At 32.4% G+C, this 19492-nt stretch overlaps 1 protein-coding gene across 3 annotated transcripts; it reads right to left on the bottom strand.

Moving 5' to 3' along the window:
• Nucleotides 1-1013: 1013 nt before the first annotated feature.
• Nucleotides 1014-18706, bottom strand: LOC139528282 (uncharacterized). Of its 3 annotated transcripts, none has more exons than XM_071324192.1 (5): nt 18076-18706; nt 8971-9187; nt 7742-7857; nt 4522-4804; nt 1014-1335 (listed from the first exon to the last, which is right to left on the bottom strand). In XM_071324192.1, the coding sequence occupies exons 1-5, from the start codon at nt 18473-18475 to the stop codon at nt 1158-1160; spliced, it is 1194 nt and encodes a 397-aa protein (XP_071180293.1). In that variant the 5' UTR covers nt 18476-18706; the 3' UTR covers nt 1014-1157. The 3 variants fall into 3 exon arrangements, with proteins under 3 accessions (XP_071180293.1, XP_071180294.1, XP_071180295.1); XM_071324193.1 differs by lacking the exon at nt 18076-18706 and adding an exon at nt 14360-14846; XM_071324194.1 differs by lacking the exon at nt 18076-18706 and adding an exon at nt 11198-11768.
• Between the last annotated feature and the right edge of the window lie 786 nt (nt 18707-19492).

The raw sequence follows: 19492 nt of genomic DNA, 5'->3' as shown, positions 1-19492 counted from the left end.
AGTTTAAGAGGACTACAAAAGATCTTTCAGGAACTCAACAATAAAAAAAAGTGGACAAACAAGATCAAGAAGAAATCAGATAGAATATTTGACGAGCTTTCGGAATTGAGCTCGGGGCATATATTATTTTTTTTGTATTATTTTTCATTTTTTTGCATGTAATCAGACTTAAGTGTAATAACAGGTGTTTTGTCATTTGATTTTGCCATTTGATTAGGGACTTTCCGATTGAATTTTCCTCGGAGTTAAGTACTTTTGTGATTTTACTTCTTAATAGAATTAACATTGCACAATTGGGCAAATTAGTTAAACACATTGTCAATTTTAGAATAGTCTTTGCATTAACACATTGATATATCCTAGAAATATGTATATATATTATATAAACAAAGTGCCTAGAAAATCAACCTAACGATGTTAGAGTAGATTGATTCGTAACTTCCTCCCCGGCGCTGGGACTGGAACCTGTACTTCTAACTTTCTAACTTCTACGACAACACCGCCTAGCATTGCGCAGAGGTCTTATCCCCTCCTCTTACTCTAGCTTATAAAAAATAAGCTTTCGTTTCGGGAGGTGTTACCTTCCTGTAGGAATTAAACAAGGATCTCTGATACAATACATGAAGTATTTATTTTTAGTATACAGAAATGATCAGCTATGTATCTCGTCAGTATAATTGCAGAATGCTAATCTGTTTTTAGAAGCATACAATCACTGTAAATAAATATATGTATATGTCTGCCTGTGTGTAGTGACAACTGCAAATTATACCTTGTGCATCAGATTTCTTATAATTAAGAAATACCAGGCCTTAGAATATGTATAAAGTGCCAAGGAAATCAACCTAACGGTATTAGAGTAGATTTGATTCGTAACTTCCTCCCCGGCGCCGGGGCTGGAACCTATACTTTATTTTCTAACTTCTACGACAACACCGCCTAGCATTGCGACAACACCGCCTAGCATACTATATAATATATATATATATATTTATTTAATGATTGAAACAATATAAATGAAACAGCTTTTTGCTTTTATTTGATGCAGTCAAGAAACGGTTTTGTACAATTAAAAGTTACGGAAGAAAACTTCACACTAAAATAAAAAAAAACCAATACAAATACATTCATTTTCAAAATATTACAGCAGAGTTGATCTATTTCCTGAGTATTGTGATTGGAGTTGATTTTTCTTTGCAGTTTTCTGGATAGCCTGTAATATCTTCACACACATTTGATTCTGAATTTGCCGGTTTCTGAACCCATTGGAATCTAGCATACTCATCAGCTTCAACCGTCATTGATTTTGATGCTACTTTAAAGTCCATTGACATCCTACAATGAAATGTACTAAATTAAAATCAATGATATACTTCAAACAAAAATTGATGGAACTTCTGCAGTCGACCATGTGGCTGTGGCATTATACGGGTGCCACATGTGGAGCAGCATCTGCTAACCTGAGATCAACCCCCCCCCCCCCAGTTTTTCGGTGGGGGTTTGTGTTGCTTAGTATATTCATTTTTCTATGTTGTTTCTTAATTGCTATTATTTGTCTGTTGTATTTTCATTTTTAGCCATTGCGTTTTCAGTTTATTTTCAATTTATAAGTTTGACTGTTCCTCTGGTATCTTTTGCCCCTCTTCTATAGTCTATGGACAACTAATTTTTCTTTTTGTTTATAAATGTTTCACATTTTGGCATTCATTTACTATTCTACAATTTCCTCAATATTGGAAGTACACGCTCATAACATTATCATTACGGTTTTTGAGAACACATGCAAATTATCTTTAAAAAAGTAAAATAAAGATACCGACTGAGGAATATTACAAAACGGAATGTTCTGATTCAATTGGCAAAATCAAAAATTTAAACATAGATAATAACTGTCATATTTCTGAATTAGTACATGTATTTTCTTATGTAGAAAATGGTTTTATAGTCAGCTTAACCTCTCGCTTGTATGACCATTGCATAAAATTCCATTATATTATAAAATTGAGAATGGAAATGGGGAATGTGTCAAAGAGACAACAACCCGACCAAATAAAAAACAACAGCAGAGGGTCACCAACAGGTCTTCAATGTAGCGAGAAATTCCCGCACCCGGAGGCGTCCTTCAGCTGGCCCCTAAACAAATATATACTAGTCCAGTGATAATGAACGCCATACTAATTTCCAAATTGTACACAAGAAACTAAAATTAAAATAATACAAGACTAACAAAGGCCAGAGGCTCCTGACTTGGGACAGGCGCAAAAATGCGGCGGGGTTAAACATGTTTGTGAGATCTCAACCCTCCCCCTATACCTCTAACCAATGTAGTAAAGTAAACGCATAACAATACGCACATTAAAATTCAGTTCAAGAGAAATCCGAGTCTGATGTTAGAAGATGTAACCAAAGAAAATAAACAAAATGACAATAATACATAAATAACAACAGACTACTAGCAGTTAACTGACATGCCAGCTCCAGACTTCAATTAAACTGACTGAAAGATTATGATTTCATCATATGAACATCAGGCACAATCCTTCCCGTTAGGGGTTTAGTATCATACCATCATAACATATATGAGAAGAACATAACCCGTGTCATGCCAACAACTGTTTTTAGAATAAATGTGTTTAGTTCCGATGCAAAGACCTTATCAGTGATTCAATATTAACGCCAAAATATGCAATCTTTAATGACTTGACAACAGTATCGTAATTATATCCCTTCTTAATAAGTCTATTCAAAGGTTTTGTAAGTTTCTGAGGTGAATACTGACACCTTTGTGCTTTGTAAAGAATATTACCATAAAAAATTGGATGTGAAATACCTGAACGTATTAGAAGTCTGCATGTTGACAACGATTTGTCAACAAAACAAACAGACATGATAGGTCAACATGTAAAAAAGGGATGCAGCAGTCAACATCATGTTATAATCTTAATCACTATAAACACAAACACAATATCGTACTTAAAACATTAAACATACTGGCTATCAATAACCTGTAAGATGCAATTTCGCTTGGTTTATTTCAAATATAAGAAGAATATAGGGTAAGCAACTCTTGATTTTAATTCATCACTAGCCATGATATTTCCCGCTCAGTCAACATGGTATATCAGAAATAGGAATAGACCGGTTAATTAACAGATCAGACGATTAAACTTGTAACTATCTAAGTACGCATGTCCGCAAGTGAGTCTTAATGTCGTTAAAAGCACTTGACATATAGATAAACACGTATTGATAAACACATTTCTTGTAAAACAAAAATAATCTCCACAATGAAAATGTATAAGTCTATTCAGACCTTAAAATCATATGAAACGATTTTCGAAAATTTAATGTTATCAAAATCATTGAACCAATGCATTCATATTTACTAAACCAAGTATTGCACGCATGTGTTGTGTATATGTTCCAGACCGTATGAGTATTTGGACCGTACGCGTACGGTCTGGACCGTATGCGTACTTTTTCAAAATACGCATACGGTCGGACCGTACGCGTACGGTCTGATTATTAACATTAAGAAGTTAGTCACGTTTATTAGATACAAATGTATATAACAGATCAACAGAACTTATGTCTCAAATTAATAGAAAAAGTTCAATAGTTATGGAAATAAAAACTTAATATTTTAACTATTTAAAATAATCACACTTATTTAATCTGTTAATCTCCTGCATTTAGCATGTCAGTAATTCGTTAACTGCATGCAGCCCATTATGCTCATTGAAATTGAAGTTCTCGGAAGTAAACATAATGTGGGGAGACAATTGTTATAGAATATTTAGAAATTTTACAAAAAAAGACGAAGGAACATGCATGAACAAATCATATTAATGTAAAAGAAAATATGACGTTCCTTGTGTTGTGGTACATTTGTAGCAAGTGTCACCTTGGTCCAGAGTAACAAAATAGGATTCAGATATACAATTAAACAAATATTTAATGTCAATTGTTCGCTTATTCACTCTATTCATCTATTTGTAATAATAACAATTTGTATAACTAACAATAAAGATTTTGATAAATGTTTGTTTAAATTTAACCCATATGATCCCATGCAAAACATGTCTGCTCAGCTGGACCGTACGCGTATACTCATACGGTCCGACCGTACGCGTATGGTCGGACCGTACGAGTATACGTATACGGTCCGGACCGTACGCGTACGGTCCAAATACTCATATGGTCTGGAACATATATACTACGCATCTATAACGTATCATCGACAAATAATATTTCATTGAGGGGTTGTTAATCGAAAGTCCCTCTGGTATCTGTCGTCCATCTTTTTCGTTCGAGTGTTTTGTCGAAGTTTATCAGATCTAAAATTGATAAACAACGAAAGCAGATTTGTGGAAAGCGGAACAGAAACTTGAATGACTTTAACATATAAACCTTGATGGAACGAAACTGCGTTGTAAAGCCAACAAAAGAAATCAGTTTTTTATCCGGAGCTTTAACCTTTATAAATATATAAATTATATATAGATACAGTCCTGTAGTTACCATATATGTACAGGGTACGTGTTTGTCCCAAGCGACAATAAGTCTAATGGATCTGGATGGTTGTACAACAGAAAATAGACTAATGTGTTCTGATTTAGAAGGTCAACGTTAGTGTTCGTATTCTGAAGTGGAAGTGGCCCTTCATATTCCTTCAGCGTTACTCCACTCGATACCTCTCTACCTTGTATGTTAGTTACCATCCAATTAATGTACCGATGTTCAATAACTCCGTCATTAGATCTGTTAGTATGTTCAGTTACCATTACCAACGTGAAATAATTCCCTAAAAAAGAAATATCTTTATTAGAAACTATTTAGCCTAAAGTAAAAAAAAAACCCAGAGAGTACGGATAGCAATATTAAAAGCTCAAACACGTCAAACAAATGGACAAAAACTGTCATAGTTTTGACTTGGTACAAGCCAAATGTAATTCAGAACTCGTCACACTTCTATTGGACTGATGCAGGCATGGGCCGATTTATACATTGCAATGTAATGCATTACATTACAATTACTTTAATAAAACCATGCATTATATTCCAATTACTCTTACATGAATTTATCAAAGTAATGCATTACATTACAATTACTTTTGCAAAGAAATGTATTGAATTACACATTACTTTTTTAAAATTTATTATCAAGTGAAAAGAAATTTTAAACATTTTGAAAAACAACATAAACCTACTTTCTAGGCTTTCAGCTGCAGCAAACAGAAGTATTTTAAAAATCACTGGCAATAAGCTGAATTAATGAATCTGTGACCTCTTTTTGCTTAGGATCATTTATATGATATTTCTGATTTCCAGTCTGTTTAACCAAACCTATCACAGTTGATTGCTCTTCTGTCTTTGGTTTTAATAACATTTACGGTACCAATTTTCTTGAACCAGATGCGCAGTTCGACAATACATGTCTCTTCAGTGATGCTCGTTGCCAAAATATTTGAAATCCAAAGCTTATATAAAAGATGAAGAGCTATAATCCAAAATGTCCAAAAGGTTTGCCAAATCCGTGAAAGGAATCAGAGCTTTGCATGAGGGAGATACATTCTTTAATTTATAATAATTTCTATCATTTTGTAACAGCGAAATTTAATAACACAAAAAAATCCGTATTTTCATGCCAGTACTTCGCAGTACCGAAGTACTGGCTACTGGGCTGTTGATACCCTCGGGGAATTTTAACGTATCAATGTATGCATCTCTGTTTTTTCTTCAAGATGTAATTTATTACACATTTTTACTTAATGTTAACTTTTCTTTTATAAAAATACATTTCTTTCTTTTTTAATTTCAATCAAAATATTTAATAAGCTTTATTAATCATGCAATAAACAAAGAGCTTAATTAATGACAAAGTGTCAAATGGAGAAAAGATTGATTGTAAAACAAACAAATTAGTGTTACATGACAATGTTCAACTATCTGGTATTAATCAAGTTCTTCCTTGGGCAAGGATTAAACTCCAAATTCCCTCTAGTGATTCAGGTAAAGTGTGAAAAATAATAATCAACAGAAAATCAATATTTAGATTATTATGTTCTGAGTTAATAAAAAAATCCTAAATTCTATTTTAGTTATAACTCCAGCAATCTGTTAAGAGATATAGTAAATTTGATATTTTAAGTACGAAGTTGAAAAGCCATTGAGGACCAAAAATTTCAAAAAATTATGCAAAATACGGCTAAGGTAATCTATTCCTGAAGTAGAAAAGCCTTACTTTTAAAAAAATTCAAAGTTTTGTTTACAGTTGATTTATAATTATGAACATATCAATGAAAACTCAAGTCAACACAGAAATTCTGACTACTGGGTTGGTGGGTCCGTTTATATTTGCGTCCATTCGTTTTTCGTTTTGAAATATCAAAATCAAAAAACAAAAAACGAGAATGTTTTCATTTTTCGTTTTTGATTTCTTAAAAACCAAAACAAAAACCGAAAAAGTTATCATTTTTCGATTTTGATTTCTTAAAAACCAAAATGAAAAACAAACGTGTTTTTTTTTTCATTTTTGATTTCTCGAAAACCGAGACGAAAAACGGAAGTATTTTCATTTATTCATCTTTGATTTTTCAAAAACCGAAATAAAAATCAAAAGTGTTTTTGTTTTTCGTTTTTGATTTCACTATAAAACAAGCGAAGACTCGACATTTGCGTTCAATTTCTGCATGCTGCTCTATTTAATTGTAGTTAAACGTTATTCGATGTTTTCCTTTCCCTTTTGATAGCTATTCAGATCAAATGTATTCTTTAATTTCGGAGATAATGTCACCAATCTAAAAATAAGGATGCATGATCTTTACTTTTAAGTTTGGAAGGTCGATTATCTAAGATTATTAGAATTGCATGAAGACCGAGGCCAATCAGCCGATATTAGACAAATTACACGAATATTCAAGACGGCTATATATAATTCGTTATATTTATTATTTAAAAAAAAAGTTCACACTCCAAGTCGTGGCTAGTAAAATTGAGAATGGAAATGGGGAATATGCCAAAGAGACAACAACCCGACCAAAGAACAGACAACAGCAGAAGGTCACCAATAGGTCTTCAATGAATATAGTAACAAATAGTATATAATATTTTTTACTAAAGTAATGCATTATATTACAATTATGTAATGCTAAAAATCCTGCATTACTCATTACATGCAATTACTTGGGGAAATGTAATGCATTACCATGCATTACAATTACACATTTGCATTACCCCATGCCTTGACTGATGTACTCAATGTTGGTTAATAAGAAGTATAAATCTTTACTAAAATCTGAAAAAGTCATAGAAACTACGAACTAATATGTGATTTATGGGAAACGAGACCCATGCAGAAATCACCGTGTAATTGTCGTCGGTTGCTGTATGTCTTATTTATGTCCGATTATGGTCAAACTTTTAGTATAAAACTCAGAACTGTGTGAAGTGTTTTTATTGTTATTATGAAATACTTCTATGACATGTAACCACTGATAAATCATTATTTGTTGACAAAAATATTGAATATGTTTAGCTACTTAAGAGATGGATGTAAACCACAAAATCATAGTACGTCACATACGGTTGCATACCAAAAAGGGTTAAAAATATATTCCCTTGAATTTGACAGTTGAAGAAAATCAATCCTTCATTTCATTTCAGTTGTTGCATTGTTTCGAGCAAAAAAAAAAGAATATAGAAATGGAGGACTTTCCACATCCAGATCTTCATACATTACCTATTTGTTCTTCTGTTGAAGTGGTTTCCCACGAAACTGTAGGTTTATTCAAGGACCTGACGTCTGCTGTTTTCAAGAGCAAACCCTCGTCTTCAGGAAGTGTAAACTCTTTCTTGCTAAATTAATAAAAAAAACACTTAAAGTAATATAACAGCTTGCTTTTTGGTTTAAATCTATGATTGAAAATAAGAAGATGTATTTATGTGTATACAATATTCTATCGACATCTGATTATAAAATATTCTTGCATAGGTGAACTATTTATAAGTAAGCAGAACATAATTATTTAGTGAAATGAAAATACCGTATCTATAACTATATACAATCTCAGTTAATGCTATTGTAACAGTACAGAGAAATAAGACAGGTGTGAGCGGTTTATTGAAGCTATCAACTAATGTTGCAAAAGAGAGCCGTGGTGTAGTGGTACGTGCATCGGACTACTAACACAAAGGTTCATGGTTCGATTCCCGTTCTGGAATGATAAATTTAGGGACTAAATTTTCGGCTCTCCCTTGACACCATTTGCGAGTATGGTTTTGAGGAAACGATGATAGTCCGTCGGAAGTGGAGGATAAATGGCTGACCCGTGTTAAGAGAGAGTTATATCTCTTACACGTAAAAGACATCCTTGTAGATTTCGAAAAAGAGTAGGCTAATGCCGCAACAAGGCAGCACTCGCACCCGCAAAGTGGAAAGGGGTTAATATAAGTTTCAATAACTTGCTTCCCAATCCACTATAAAGAAATATGTTTCTTAAACTAATGTTGCATGAACTATTACCACAAGAGACTAAATACACTGGCACAGTGTTATTGTGTATGGATAGTATGAATGTCTATATCGTTTCATGTCACATGACAAACTGGGTAAAAAGTTTAAGCAAGAGCCCACCTATGGTTTCATGTTAGTGCATATTGCTCACATCTATTTGGTGTCCTTTCTGTTGTCTTGTGTTGTTTGTTTGGGTTTTTGTTGTTTCTTTTTTGATCGAAATTGTTGTTTGTCTATTATATGTCCTGATGTTTGTGAATTTCCATTTTTATATTTTTAATGTTTGTTTCAAACTTTAGCTTTTTTTCTGTTGCAACTTTTGAAAAAGAATATATCCCTTTACAGTGATCCAATCGTATTTGACCAAATTAAACTCATCCTAGATACCAAATGTGACAAAAGTAAAACCGGACATTACGTAGTAATAATTATAACTAAAGTACTTGTAAACTTACGCGTAGGAGTACACACGGCAACATGACACAAATGTAATGGCTGATGTTGTATATCTTATACTGAGCTTGAATGGAAACGAAGTCTTTACTATGTGTTTGACTGTTGAAAGACTCACTGTTTCTTGTGATTTTGAAATGATAGGTCTCACTGTTGAATGTTTGATAACAGGCCTTACTGTTTGAGGTTTCTTTAATGTTTGTGTAGTCTCAATTTCGTCTGCAAATAATAAGAGATACAATCAAAGACAAGGTAAGATATTTGAATTACTAGAGTGATTGAAGAAAAATTAAAACAAAATAAGAACCTTTTTACAGCAAAATAGTTTGGCTTGTACGTTTATATGGGGACGAAGTCCCCAATAACAGTAGAAAATTCAATAAAAAAAAATCGGGAAAATTTTCCCGATATTTTCATTGTACTAATGAACTCAAAATCATTCAATTTTTTTTTGTCGCGTTTTTTAATTTCCTGATCTGCGCAGAAATCTACTTCCGTTTCCGCAACTTCAAAGCAAGTACCGAAGCTCATAAACTCGTAGGACTTCAGGAAAGTTCGGAGAGCCGACAACCTTGCTTCGGAAGTTGCCGTTTCCGGTCCTGTTTGCATGAGACTTTGAATAAAATGTATATTTATCAGTCTAAGAAAGAAACTCAATACTTATTCATTTTTAAAAATTGTTTGTTATAAAAAAAACGTTATAAGATGATAGCGTTTCTTTGTTTACGTTGATTACGACGTCATAACTTAAATAACGTCACAACTAAAATACCTAACAACAGAACCAAAATCGGAAAAGTTACGTTCTTTTATACATCGAATATGACGTCATAATGTCACAACTAAATCCCTAACAATAGAACCAAAATCGGAAACGTTACGGTATTTCCGTTTCTCTTTTTAACATGTTTGATTTATAAAATAAAAAATCATACAGACTTCGTCCCCATTCACATGTCATGCCTGCCTCATACTAATTTATGAATATGTAATGTGGAAGCAGGCTTTTGTCTTTCCAGTGAAAAGGTTTTCCTTGATTAGAATTCATTTATTCATTTAATATAAAGTGTTGTCTGTGTATTTTGGAAAATCCTAGATGCCACAAAAAAATTATTTATGATTTATTTAGGTCTTGTATTTTCAACAATATGTTGGTGAGTCAAAGCAGCCTCTCCACAAACGCCTCAATGGCCATAGGAGTGATATCTCTAAGAAGCCACTTCTCCCAGTTTCTCAGCACTTCAGACAGTCGGGTCACAAACCTGATGACTTTAACCGCATGAACATTCTAGTGATTGAACAGAACATTCACTGGAGTGATGCCCAGCGACAGGTTCGGGAAAGCTTTTGGATAAAGGAACTTAATGTACATCATCCAAACGGCATCAATAAGAAATACTAACAGTTTTGTTTTCACTCATTTTTATTGTTAATATACACAGTCACGTATATTGAATTATAGAGTTTTGTTTATATTATGATATTCAGGATTTTGGATTAAAATCAATCGACCAAAACTTACCTGTATTATTACTGATCTATTTTTACACCTTATACAATATGTATCAATATAGTTAAAACTTGTGACACTTGAAGAAGGCCATTTGTTGAGCCGAAATATTTTGTCAATACGATTTAATAACAACATTTTCGTATTATAACATCTTATATCAGTACCGTTGTGCAAATCTTTAGACTGATATATATATATTTGGTGTCACGATATCACAGTAGCATGGGTTCGAATCCCGGCGAGGGAAGAACCAAAAATTTGCGAAAGCAAATTTACAGATCTAACATTGTTGGGTTGATGTTAAGACGAGTTATACATCTACACGCGTATTATTATTTGGCGAAAGAGGTTCATATTCCCGAACTATGTTTTCGCTTTCCTTGTTCATATAAACACATAAATTTGGATATACATTGTACGACAATGGCACATGACACCAAAGACAAAGATAATCAAAATGCATCGAGAGGGCAGCATACCGACACTTTTAATAAAACAGAAAGAACAAAAACGTACGGCCAAATTGTTGAAAACTATAATGATTTATTAAGGTCTTGTACTTTAATATTAGATACCGAACGACGTCGATCTGAGTCTTTATATGCACATTTGAAAACAATGCTTAGACTGTTTTCAATTTGCTTTGAATGGATTAAGTGTTGTTAAATAATAAAACATTTAACTTGCATAAGTATGCTGTGAAAAAGACAACTTACTTGAAAACTTCTCACAACTCAAGCTATCAGGCCAATCAAATCCAAATTTAGCCATTAAAGGTTCGCAATCATTTCTAGCCTTTTCGCAAAGATTTCGTGAAGGTAAATGTGGCAACAACGGATCTGCTCGATTACATCTAGGAGCATACAATTCACATAAAAACTGCTTTAAGTATGGACTACATTTAACCTTGACCAACGGATAGAACTGGTGTACTTCTAAACCACTGTCATCTTGAGTACTATGTCCCAAACTGTTTGGAAACTGTGTAAATCTATATCCAATTCCCTTTCTACACATTGGAATATTGATTCGTTCACAATTTCGCACAGCATCAAGTTTAACAATTAAACAAGTTATGAACACAACTAAATAGGTAACATGATTGAACAACATTATTCTTATACTTGTAAAACGATGCAAAAAATATTCCCAAACTCAGCTAGGTTTTTTTTTATGGTAAAATTGTTCCTAATGTTCTTCCATTAAAAATGTAAATTGCATTTAAAATTATTCTTTTAAAAGATCACTTAAATATCAGTTGCACTTGTAATTTTCGATTGTATGACTAATCTACTCATTATTAAAGGTCACATTTAATATAATAATCTTCAAAACAGTTGAACGCTAAGGATGAATTACTTAGGGTCAATATAACATCTATTAATAAGTGTAAGAAGATAGGGTACGAGTGCAATAAGACAACTCTTCATCAAAGTCACAATTTCTCAAAAGAAAACCATTATAGGTCAAAGTACAGACTTCAACAAGTGTTTGTGCAATGGTTTGTTTTACAAATAATTTGCAAGAATTTATCTAGACTTTAATCTGATATGAAACTAAGCAAAGACATTATATAAGAAATGTGTAGGTCATAAAAGAGGGGGGATGGAGGGGTCCTGATCCTAAAATCCCGGGCTTAAAAACATAAAATCCCGAGGTCCCGAATTTAAAGATAATTAAATCCCAACATACCGAAATTCGGAAAAAAGAATTCCCGGATCCTGAAAGGATCATCCTGAGCATGAGAAACGACATCACATTGATAAGCTTCGTACTTTATTTGGCCTTTCAAACATTTTTTGATTCGAGTGTCACTGATGTGTCTTTTGTAGACGAAACGCGCGTCTGGCGTTAAAACAGTTTTGGTCATGGTATCTATGATGAGTTTATTTGCAACCACTGGGTCGATGCCACTGCTGGTGGAGATTTATTTCCCCGATGGTATCACCAGGGTCCGTGTATATTTGCGTTCATTCGTTTTTCGTTTTGAAATATCAAAATCAAAAAACAAAAACGAGAGTGTTTTCAGTTTTTGTTTTTGATTTCTTAAAAACCAAAACAAAACCCGAACGAGTTTTCATTTTCCGATTTTGATTTCTTAAAAACCAAAATGAATAATAAAAGTGTTTTCGTATTTCAATTTTGATTTTTGAAAACCAAAACGGAAAACGAAAGTATTTTCCTTTTTTGATTTTTCAAAAACCAAAATGAAAATCAAAAATGTTTTTGTTTTTCGTTTTTGATTTCACTAAACAAGCGAAGAATCGACATTTGCAATCAAGTTCTACATGTTGCTCTATTTAAATCTCGTTTAACGTTATACAATGTTTTTCTTTACTTTTTGATAGCTATTGATGTCCCGGTGTAATTACTGTCTCATGAAGACAGGAAAGTCCGCCTGACTAATGATTTGAACAAAGGTGATTAATGAATCAAAGACTTTCAAATTTCCTTGTAACATACTAAATTATTATATTTGAATATTGAATGAATTACAAATTTGAATAACACATTGAAATATTATATAAAGATTGTAAAAGTACGATTGATAATAACATCACATTACCAAGGGATGTTACTACCTATCTGTAAAGAAAACTAGACCCATGCACAGCGGTTATTTCATCAATATTATTTAAATCGGAAATAATGCCGACGAATGGTAACACATCATCAATCTAAACAATAAGATGAATGATATTTACTTTTTAAGTTCTGAATGGTTAGTAATTTTAACGAAAAAATATAAACAAGTCTAAATTGAAAACTACGTTCAAACCTATGATTGCGTTGGATAAAAACCGCAATTTTTATACTTGTGCATGTGAAACAAATTTCGTTGTAGAAGGGTCTAAATACAGCACAAACAACATTTTCCAAAAGACCAAAAAAGTGAAAAAGTATATTTTAACAAAACGCATTTTATTAACAGGTCGAACAACAGATGTTCTTTAACCCTGTTGACTGCCATTAGCGATTGCCAAAAAGATTTAATAACAAGATGTAACAAAATGGATCTCAATATAACTTTAAAACTAAACAGAAAACAATCAACTAGTGGCCAAGATGTTATGCCATAAACATAAGGTGTCAATATTTTTTTTTTACACCAGATCCGGATTTCGACAATAAATGTCTCTTCAATGTTATTCAATCATTTATGTATAAATTGATTTTTGTCTATATTATCTGTATTTTTTGGTCTATTTTTGAAGTAGTTACAAGAAACTATAACGGGTTTCTTATATTGTTATCCACATATATATAAGTATAACATCTACACGCGTATTATTATTTGGCGAAAGACATTCATATTCCCGAACTATGTTTTCGTTTTCCTTTCTTGTTCATATAAAAACATAAATTTGGATATAAATTGTACGACAATGTCACATGACACCAAAGACAAAGATAATCGAAATGCATCGAAAGGGCAGCATACCGACACTTTTAATAAAACAGAAAGAATAAAAACGTACGGCCAAATTGTTGAAAACTATAATGATTTATTTAGGTCTTGTATTTTCAACAACTTAAGAGTTTAAGATTCAAATCACCCGCTAATAGAGATGTTATCAAGTGCGGCAAATCCATAAAACGGACGTCGATTAAAGAAACCAAAACATTGGACGTCGATTTGAGAACAACACAAAACGTCAATTAGAGCATAACAATTAGCCATGGATTTGAAATGTTATTACATTGTGACGTCAAAATTAAAAGTTGATTTGAGAAACGGACGTCTATTAGAGACCGAGCGTCGATCTGAGTCTTTATATGCATATTTGAAAACAATGATTAGACTGTATTCAATTTGCTTTGAATGGATTAATAAAACATTTAACTTGAATTAGTATGCTGTGAAAAAGACAACTTACTTGAAAACTTTTCACAACTCATGTAATCAGGCCAATTAAATCCATATGTATTCATTAAAGGTTCGCAACCATTTCTAGCCTTTTCGCAAAGATTTCGTGAAGGTAAATGTGGCAACAACGGATCTGCTCGATCACATATAGGAGCAAACAATTCACATAAAAACTGCTTTAAGTATGGACTACATTTAACCTTGACCAACGGATAGAACTGGTGTACTTGTAAACCACTGTCATCTTGTTTTTGATGTCCAAAACTGTTTGGAAACTGTGTAAAATTATATCCAATTCCATCTCTACACATTGGAATATTGATTCGTTCACAATTTCGCGCAGCACCAATTTTTATAATTAAACAAGCCATTAACACAACTAAATAGGTAAAACGATTGAACAACATCATTCCTAAACTTGTACAACGATGCACAAAATATTCCCAAACTCAGCTAGGTTTTTTTTATAGTAAAATTGTTCTTAATGTTCTTCCATTAAAAATGTAAATTGCATTTAAAATTATTCGTTTAAAAGATCACTTAAATATCAGTTGCACTTGTAATTTTCGATTGTATGACTAATCTACTCATTATTAAAGGTCACATTTAATATAATAATCTTCAAAACAGTTGAACGCTAAGGATGAATTACTCAATATAACATCTATTAATAAGTGTAAGAAAATATGGTACGAGTGTCGATGAGACAACTCTTTATCCAAGTCACAATTTCTCAAAAGTAAACCATTATAGGTCAGAGTACAGACCTTAACAAGTATTTGTGCAATGGTTTGTTTTACAAATAATTTGCATGAATTTATCTAGACTTTAATCTAATATGCAACTAAGCAAAGACATTATATAAGAAATGTGTAGGTCATAAAAGAGGGGGGATGGAAGGGTCCTGATCCCAAAATCCCGGGCTTAAAAACATAAAATCCGGAGGTCCCGAATTTAAAGATAATTAAATCCCGACATCCCGAAATTCGGAAAAAAGAATTCCCGGATCCACGAAAGGATCATCCTGAGAATGACAAGCGACATCACATTGATAAGTTTTTTTATTGCTTATTTGTCATGCAAGTTAATTTTCAACAAATAAATACCTTGAGGATATACTTAGGTTATATGTTGGAATGTGTGTCAAATGTTTGGATTCCTTGTTGTTTGCAATACAATATAAAATATTTTGCCCCATTACACCAACTTATCTTTTCATTAAAGACTTTAAATAGCTCATAAAGGGTCATTTTCCAAAATTTAAGTAGATTTTTGATTTTTTTCTTTTGATTTGAGACTCAACTTATACCAATACAAATATGAGGTAAGAGTCCGCGTCAGCTTCTTCCCGCCATGTTTTATCATATGTATGATGGTGGAGATTTATTTTCCCGAAGGTATCACCAGCCCAGTAGTCAGCACTTCTGTGTTGACTTGAGTTATAATTATTGATATATTCATAATTATAAATTAACTGTAAACAAAACTTTAATATTTTGAAAAACTAAGGATTTTCTACTTCAGGAATAGATTACCTAAGCGATATTTGGCATTACATTTGAAGGAAATGTTGGTCCTCAATGCTCTTTAACTTCGTACTTTATTTGGCCTTTCAAACATTTTTTGATTTGAGTGTCACTGATGAGTCTTTTGTAGACAAAACGTGCATCTGGCGTTAAAAAGTTTTGGTCATGGTATCTATGATGAGTTTATTTGCAACCACTGGGTCGATGCCACTGCTGGTGGAGATTTGTTTCTCCGAGGGTATCACCAGGGTCCGTGTATATTTGCGTTCATTCGTTTTCCGTTTTGAAATATCAAAATCAAACAACAAAACTCAGAGTGTTTTCATTTTTTGTTTTTGATTTCTTAAAAACTAAAACAAAACCCGAAAGAGTTTTCATTTTCCGATTTTGATTTCTTAAAACCAAAATGAAAAACAAAAGTGTTTTCGTTTTTCCATTTTGATTTCTCGAAATCCAAAAAATCCAAAACTGAAAACGGAAGTATTTTCATTTTTCATTTTTGATTTTTCAAAAACCAAAATGAAAATCAAAAGTGTTTTTGTTTTTCGTTTTTGATTTCACTAAACAAGCGAAGAATCGACATTTGCGTTCAATTTCTGCATGTTGCTCTCTTTAATTCTCGTTTAACGTTATACAATGTTTTTCTTTCCTTTTTGATAGCTATTGATATCCCGGTGTAATTACTATTTAATGTAGACAGGAAAGTCCGCCTGACTAATGATTTGAACAAAGGTGATTAATGAATCAAAGACTTTCAAATTTCCTTGTTTCTATATTATATTATTATATTTGAATATTGAATGAATTACAAATTTGAATAGCACATTGAAATATTATATAAAGATTGTAAAAATACGATTGATAATAACATCACATTATCAAGGGAGGTTACTACCTATCTGTAAAGAAAACTAGACCCATGCACAGCGGTTATTTCATCAAAATTATTCAAATCGGAAATAATGCTGACGAATGGTAACACATCATTAATCTAAACAATAAGATGAATGATATTTACTTTTTAAGTTCTGAATGGTTAGTAATTTTAACGAAAAAATATCAAAAAGTCTAAATTGAAAACTACGTTCAAACGTATGATTGCGTTGGATAAAAACCGCAATTTTTATACTTGTGCATGTAGAATGAATTTCGTTGTAGAAGGGTCTAAATACAGCACAAACAACATTTTCCCAAGTAAACAAGTGAAAAAGTATATTTAAACAAAACGCGTTTGACTAACAGGTCGAACAACGGATGCTCTTTAACCCTGCTGACTGCCATTGGCGATTGCCAAAAAAAAAATAATCACAAGATGTAACAAAATGGATCTTAATATAACTTTAAAACTAAACAGAAAACAATTAACTAGTGGCAAAGATGTTATGCCACAAACATAAGGTGTCAATATTTTTTTTTACGCCAGATCCGGATTTCGTCAATAAATGTCTCTTCAATGTTATACAATCATTTATGTATAAATTGATTTTTGTCTATATTATCTGTATTTTTTGGTCTATTTTTGAAGTAGTTACAAGAAACTATAACGGGTTTCTTATATTGTTATCCACATATATATATAAGTATTACATCTACACGCGTATAATTATTTGGCGAAAGATATTCATATTCCCGAACTATGTTTTCGCTTTCCTTGTTCATATAAACACATAAATTTGGATATACATTGTACGACAATGTCACATGACACCAAAGACAAAGATAATCGAAATGCATTGAGAGGGCAGCATACCGACACTTTTAATAAAACAGAAAGAGCAAAAACGTACGGCCAAATTGTTGAAAACTATAATGATTTATTTAGGTTTTGTATTTTCAACAACTTAAGAGTTTTAGGTTCAAATCACCCGTTAATAAAGATGTTATCCACTGCTGCAAATCCATAAAACGAACGTCGATTAAAGAAACCGAAACATTGGACGTCGATTTGAGAACAACACAAACGTCAATTAGAGCATAACAATTAGCCGTCGATTTGAAATGTTATTATATTGTGACGTCAGAATTGAAAGTTGATTTGAGAAACGGACGTCCATTAGAGACTGAACGTCGATCTGAGTCTTAATATGCACAATCGAAAACAATGCTTTCACTGTATTCAATTTGCTTTGAATGGATTAAGTGTTGTTAAATAATTAAAACATTTAACTTGAATTAGTATGCTGTGAAAAAGACAACTTACTTGAAAACTTCTCACAACTCATGTTATCAGGCCAATAAAATCCAAATTTATTCATTAAAGGTTCGCAACCATTTCTAGCCTTTTCGCAAAGATTTCGTGAAGGTAAATGTGGCAACAACGGATCTGCTGGATTACATCTAGGAATATACAATTCACATAAAAACTGCTTGAAGTGTGGACTACATTTAGCCTTGACTATCGGAAAGAACGTGTGTATTTCCATACCACTGTCCTCTTGTTTTTGATGTCCCAAACTGTTTGGAAACTGTGTAATATTATATCCAATTCCCTCTCTACACATTGGAATATTGATTCGTTCACAATTTCGCGCAGCACCAATTTTAACAATTAAACAAGCTATGAACACAACTAAATAGGTTCCACGATTGAACATCATCATTCCTACACTTGTAAAACGATGCAAAAAATATTCCCAAACTCAGCTGAAGTGTTTTTATAGTAAAAGTTTTCCTAATGCTTTTCCTTTAAAAATGTAAATTGCATTTAAAATTATTCTTTTATAAGATCACTTAAATGTCAGTGGGACTTGTAAGTTTCAACTATATGACTAATTTGCTCAATATTAATGGTCTATTTAAAATTCTTATCTTCAAAACACTTAAACGTAAGTGACAATTGACGTAGGGTCATATTCAATCTATTAATAAGCAGATATGGTACGAGTGTCGATGTGACAATTTTTCATCCAAATCACAATATCTCAAAAGTAAACCATTTGAGCGGTCTTAAACAAGTTTCATGCAAAATATTTTTATAAATACTTTGCTTGAATTTATCTAGACTTTAATCTGAATATGCAACTAAGCAAAGACATTAAATAAGAAATGTGTAGGTCATAAAAGAAAGGGGTGGAGGGGTCCTGATCCCAAAGTCCCAGGCTTTAAAATATGAAATCTGGAGGTCCCGATTTAAAGAAATTTAAATCCCGACATCCCGAAATTCAGAACAAAGAATTCCCGGATCCCGAAAGGATCGTCCTGAGCATGACAAACGAAATCACATTGATATTGCTTATTTGTCATGCAAGTTAATTTTCAACAAATAAATACCTTGAGGATATACTTAGGTTATATGTTGGAATTTGTGTCAAATGTTTGGATTCCTTGTTGTTTTCAATACAATATAACATATTTTGCCCCATGACACCAACTTATTTTTTCATATAAGACTTTAAATAGCTGATAAAGGGTCATTTGCAAAAACTTAAGCATATTTTTTCTTTTTTTCTTTTGATTTGAGACTCAACTTATACCAATGATAATATGAGGTAAGAGTCCGAGTCAGCTTCTTCCCGCCATGTTTTATCATATGTATGCTGGTGGAGATTTATTTTCCAGAGGGTATCACCAGCCCAGTAGTCAGCACTTCTGTGTTGACTTGAGTTATCATTGATATG

Source organism: Mytilus edulis, chromosome 6 (genome assembly GCF_963676685.1).
Source record: "Mytilus edulis chromosome 6, xbMytEdul2.2, whole genome shotgun sequence".
NCBI lineage: Eukaryota > Metazoa > Mollusca > Bivalvia > Mytilida > Mytilidae > Mytilus > Mytilus edulis.
The sequence above is the reverse complement of the archived record's forward strand: the minus strand, read 5'-3'. Positions and strand labels throughout refer to the sequence as shown.

Bases quoted from the DNA above. Each gene is read 5' to 3' on its own strand.
- LOC139528282 (XM_071324192.1), bottom strand. From the start codon at position 18,475: ATGATGATGTTCAATCGTGGAACCTATTTAGTTGTGTTCATAGCTTGT. The intron at 7,858-8,970 runs GTAAGTTTACAA...TTATTAATTTAG, and splicing joins TGCCGTGTGTACTCCTACGC to CAAGAAAGAGTTTACACTTC. The intron at 1,336-4,521 runs GTAACTACAGGA...ATTTCATTGTAG, and splicing joins ACGTACCCTGTACATATATG to GATGTCAATGGACTTTAAAG.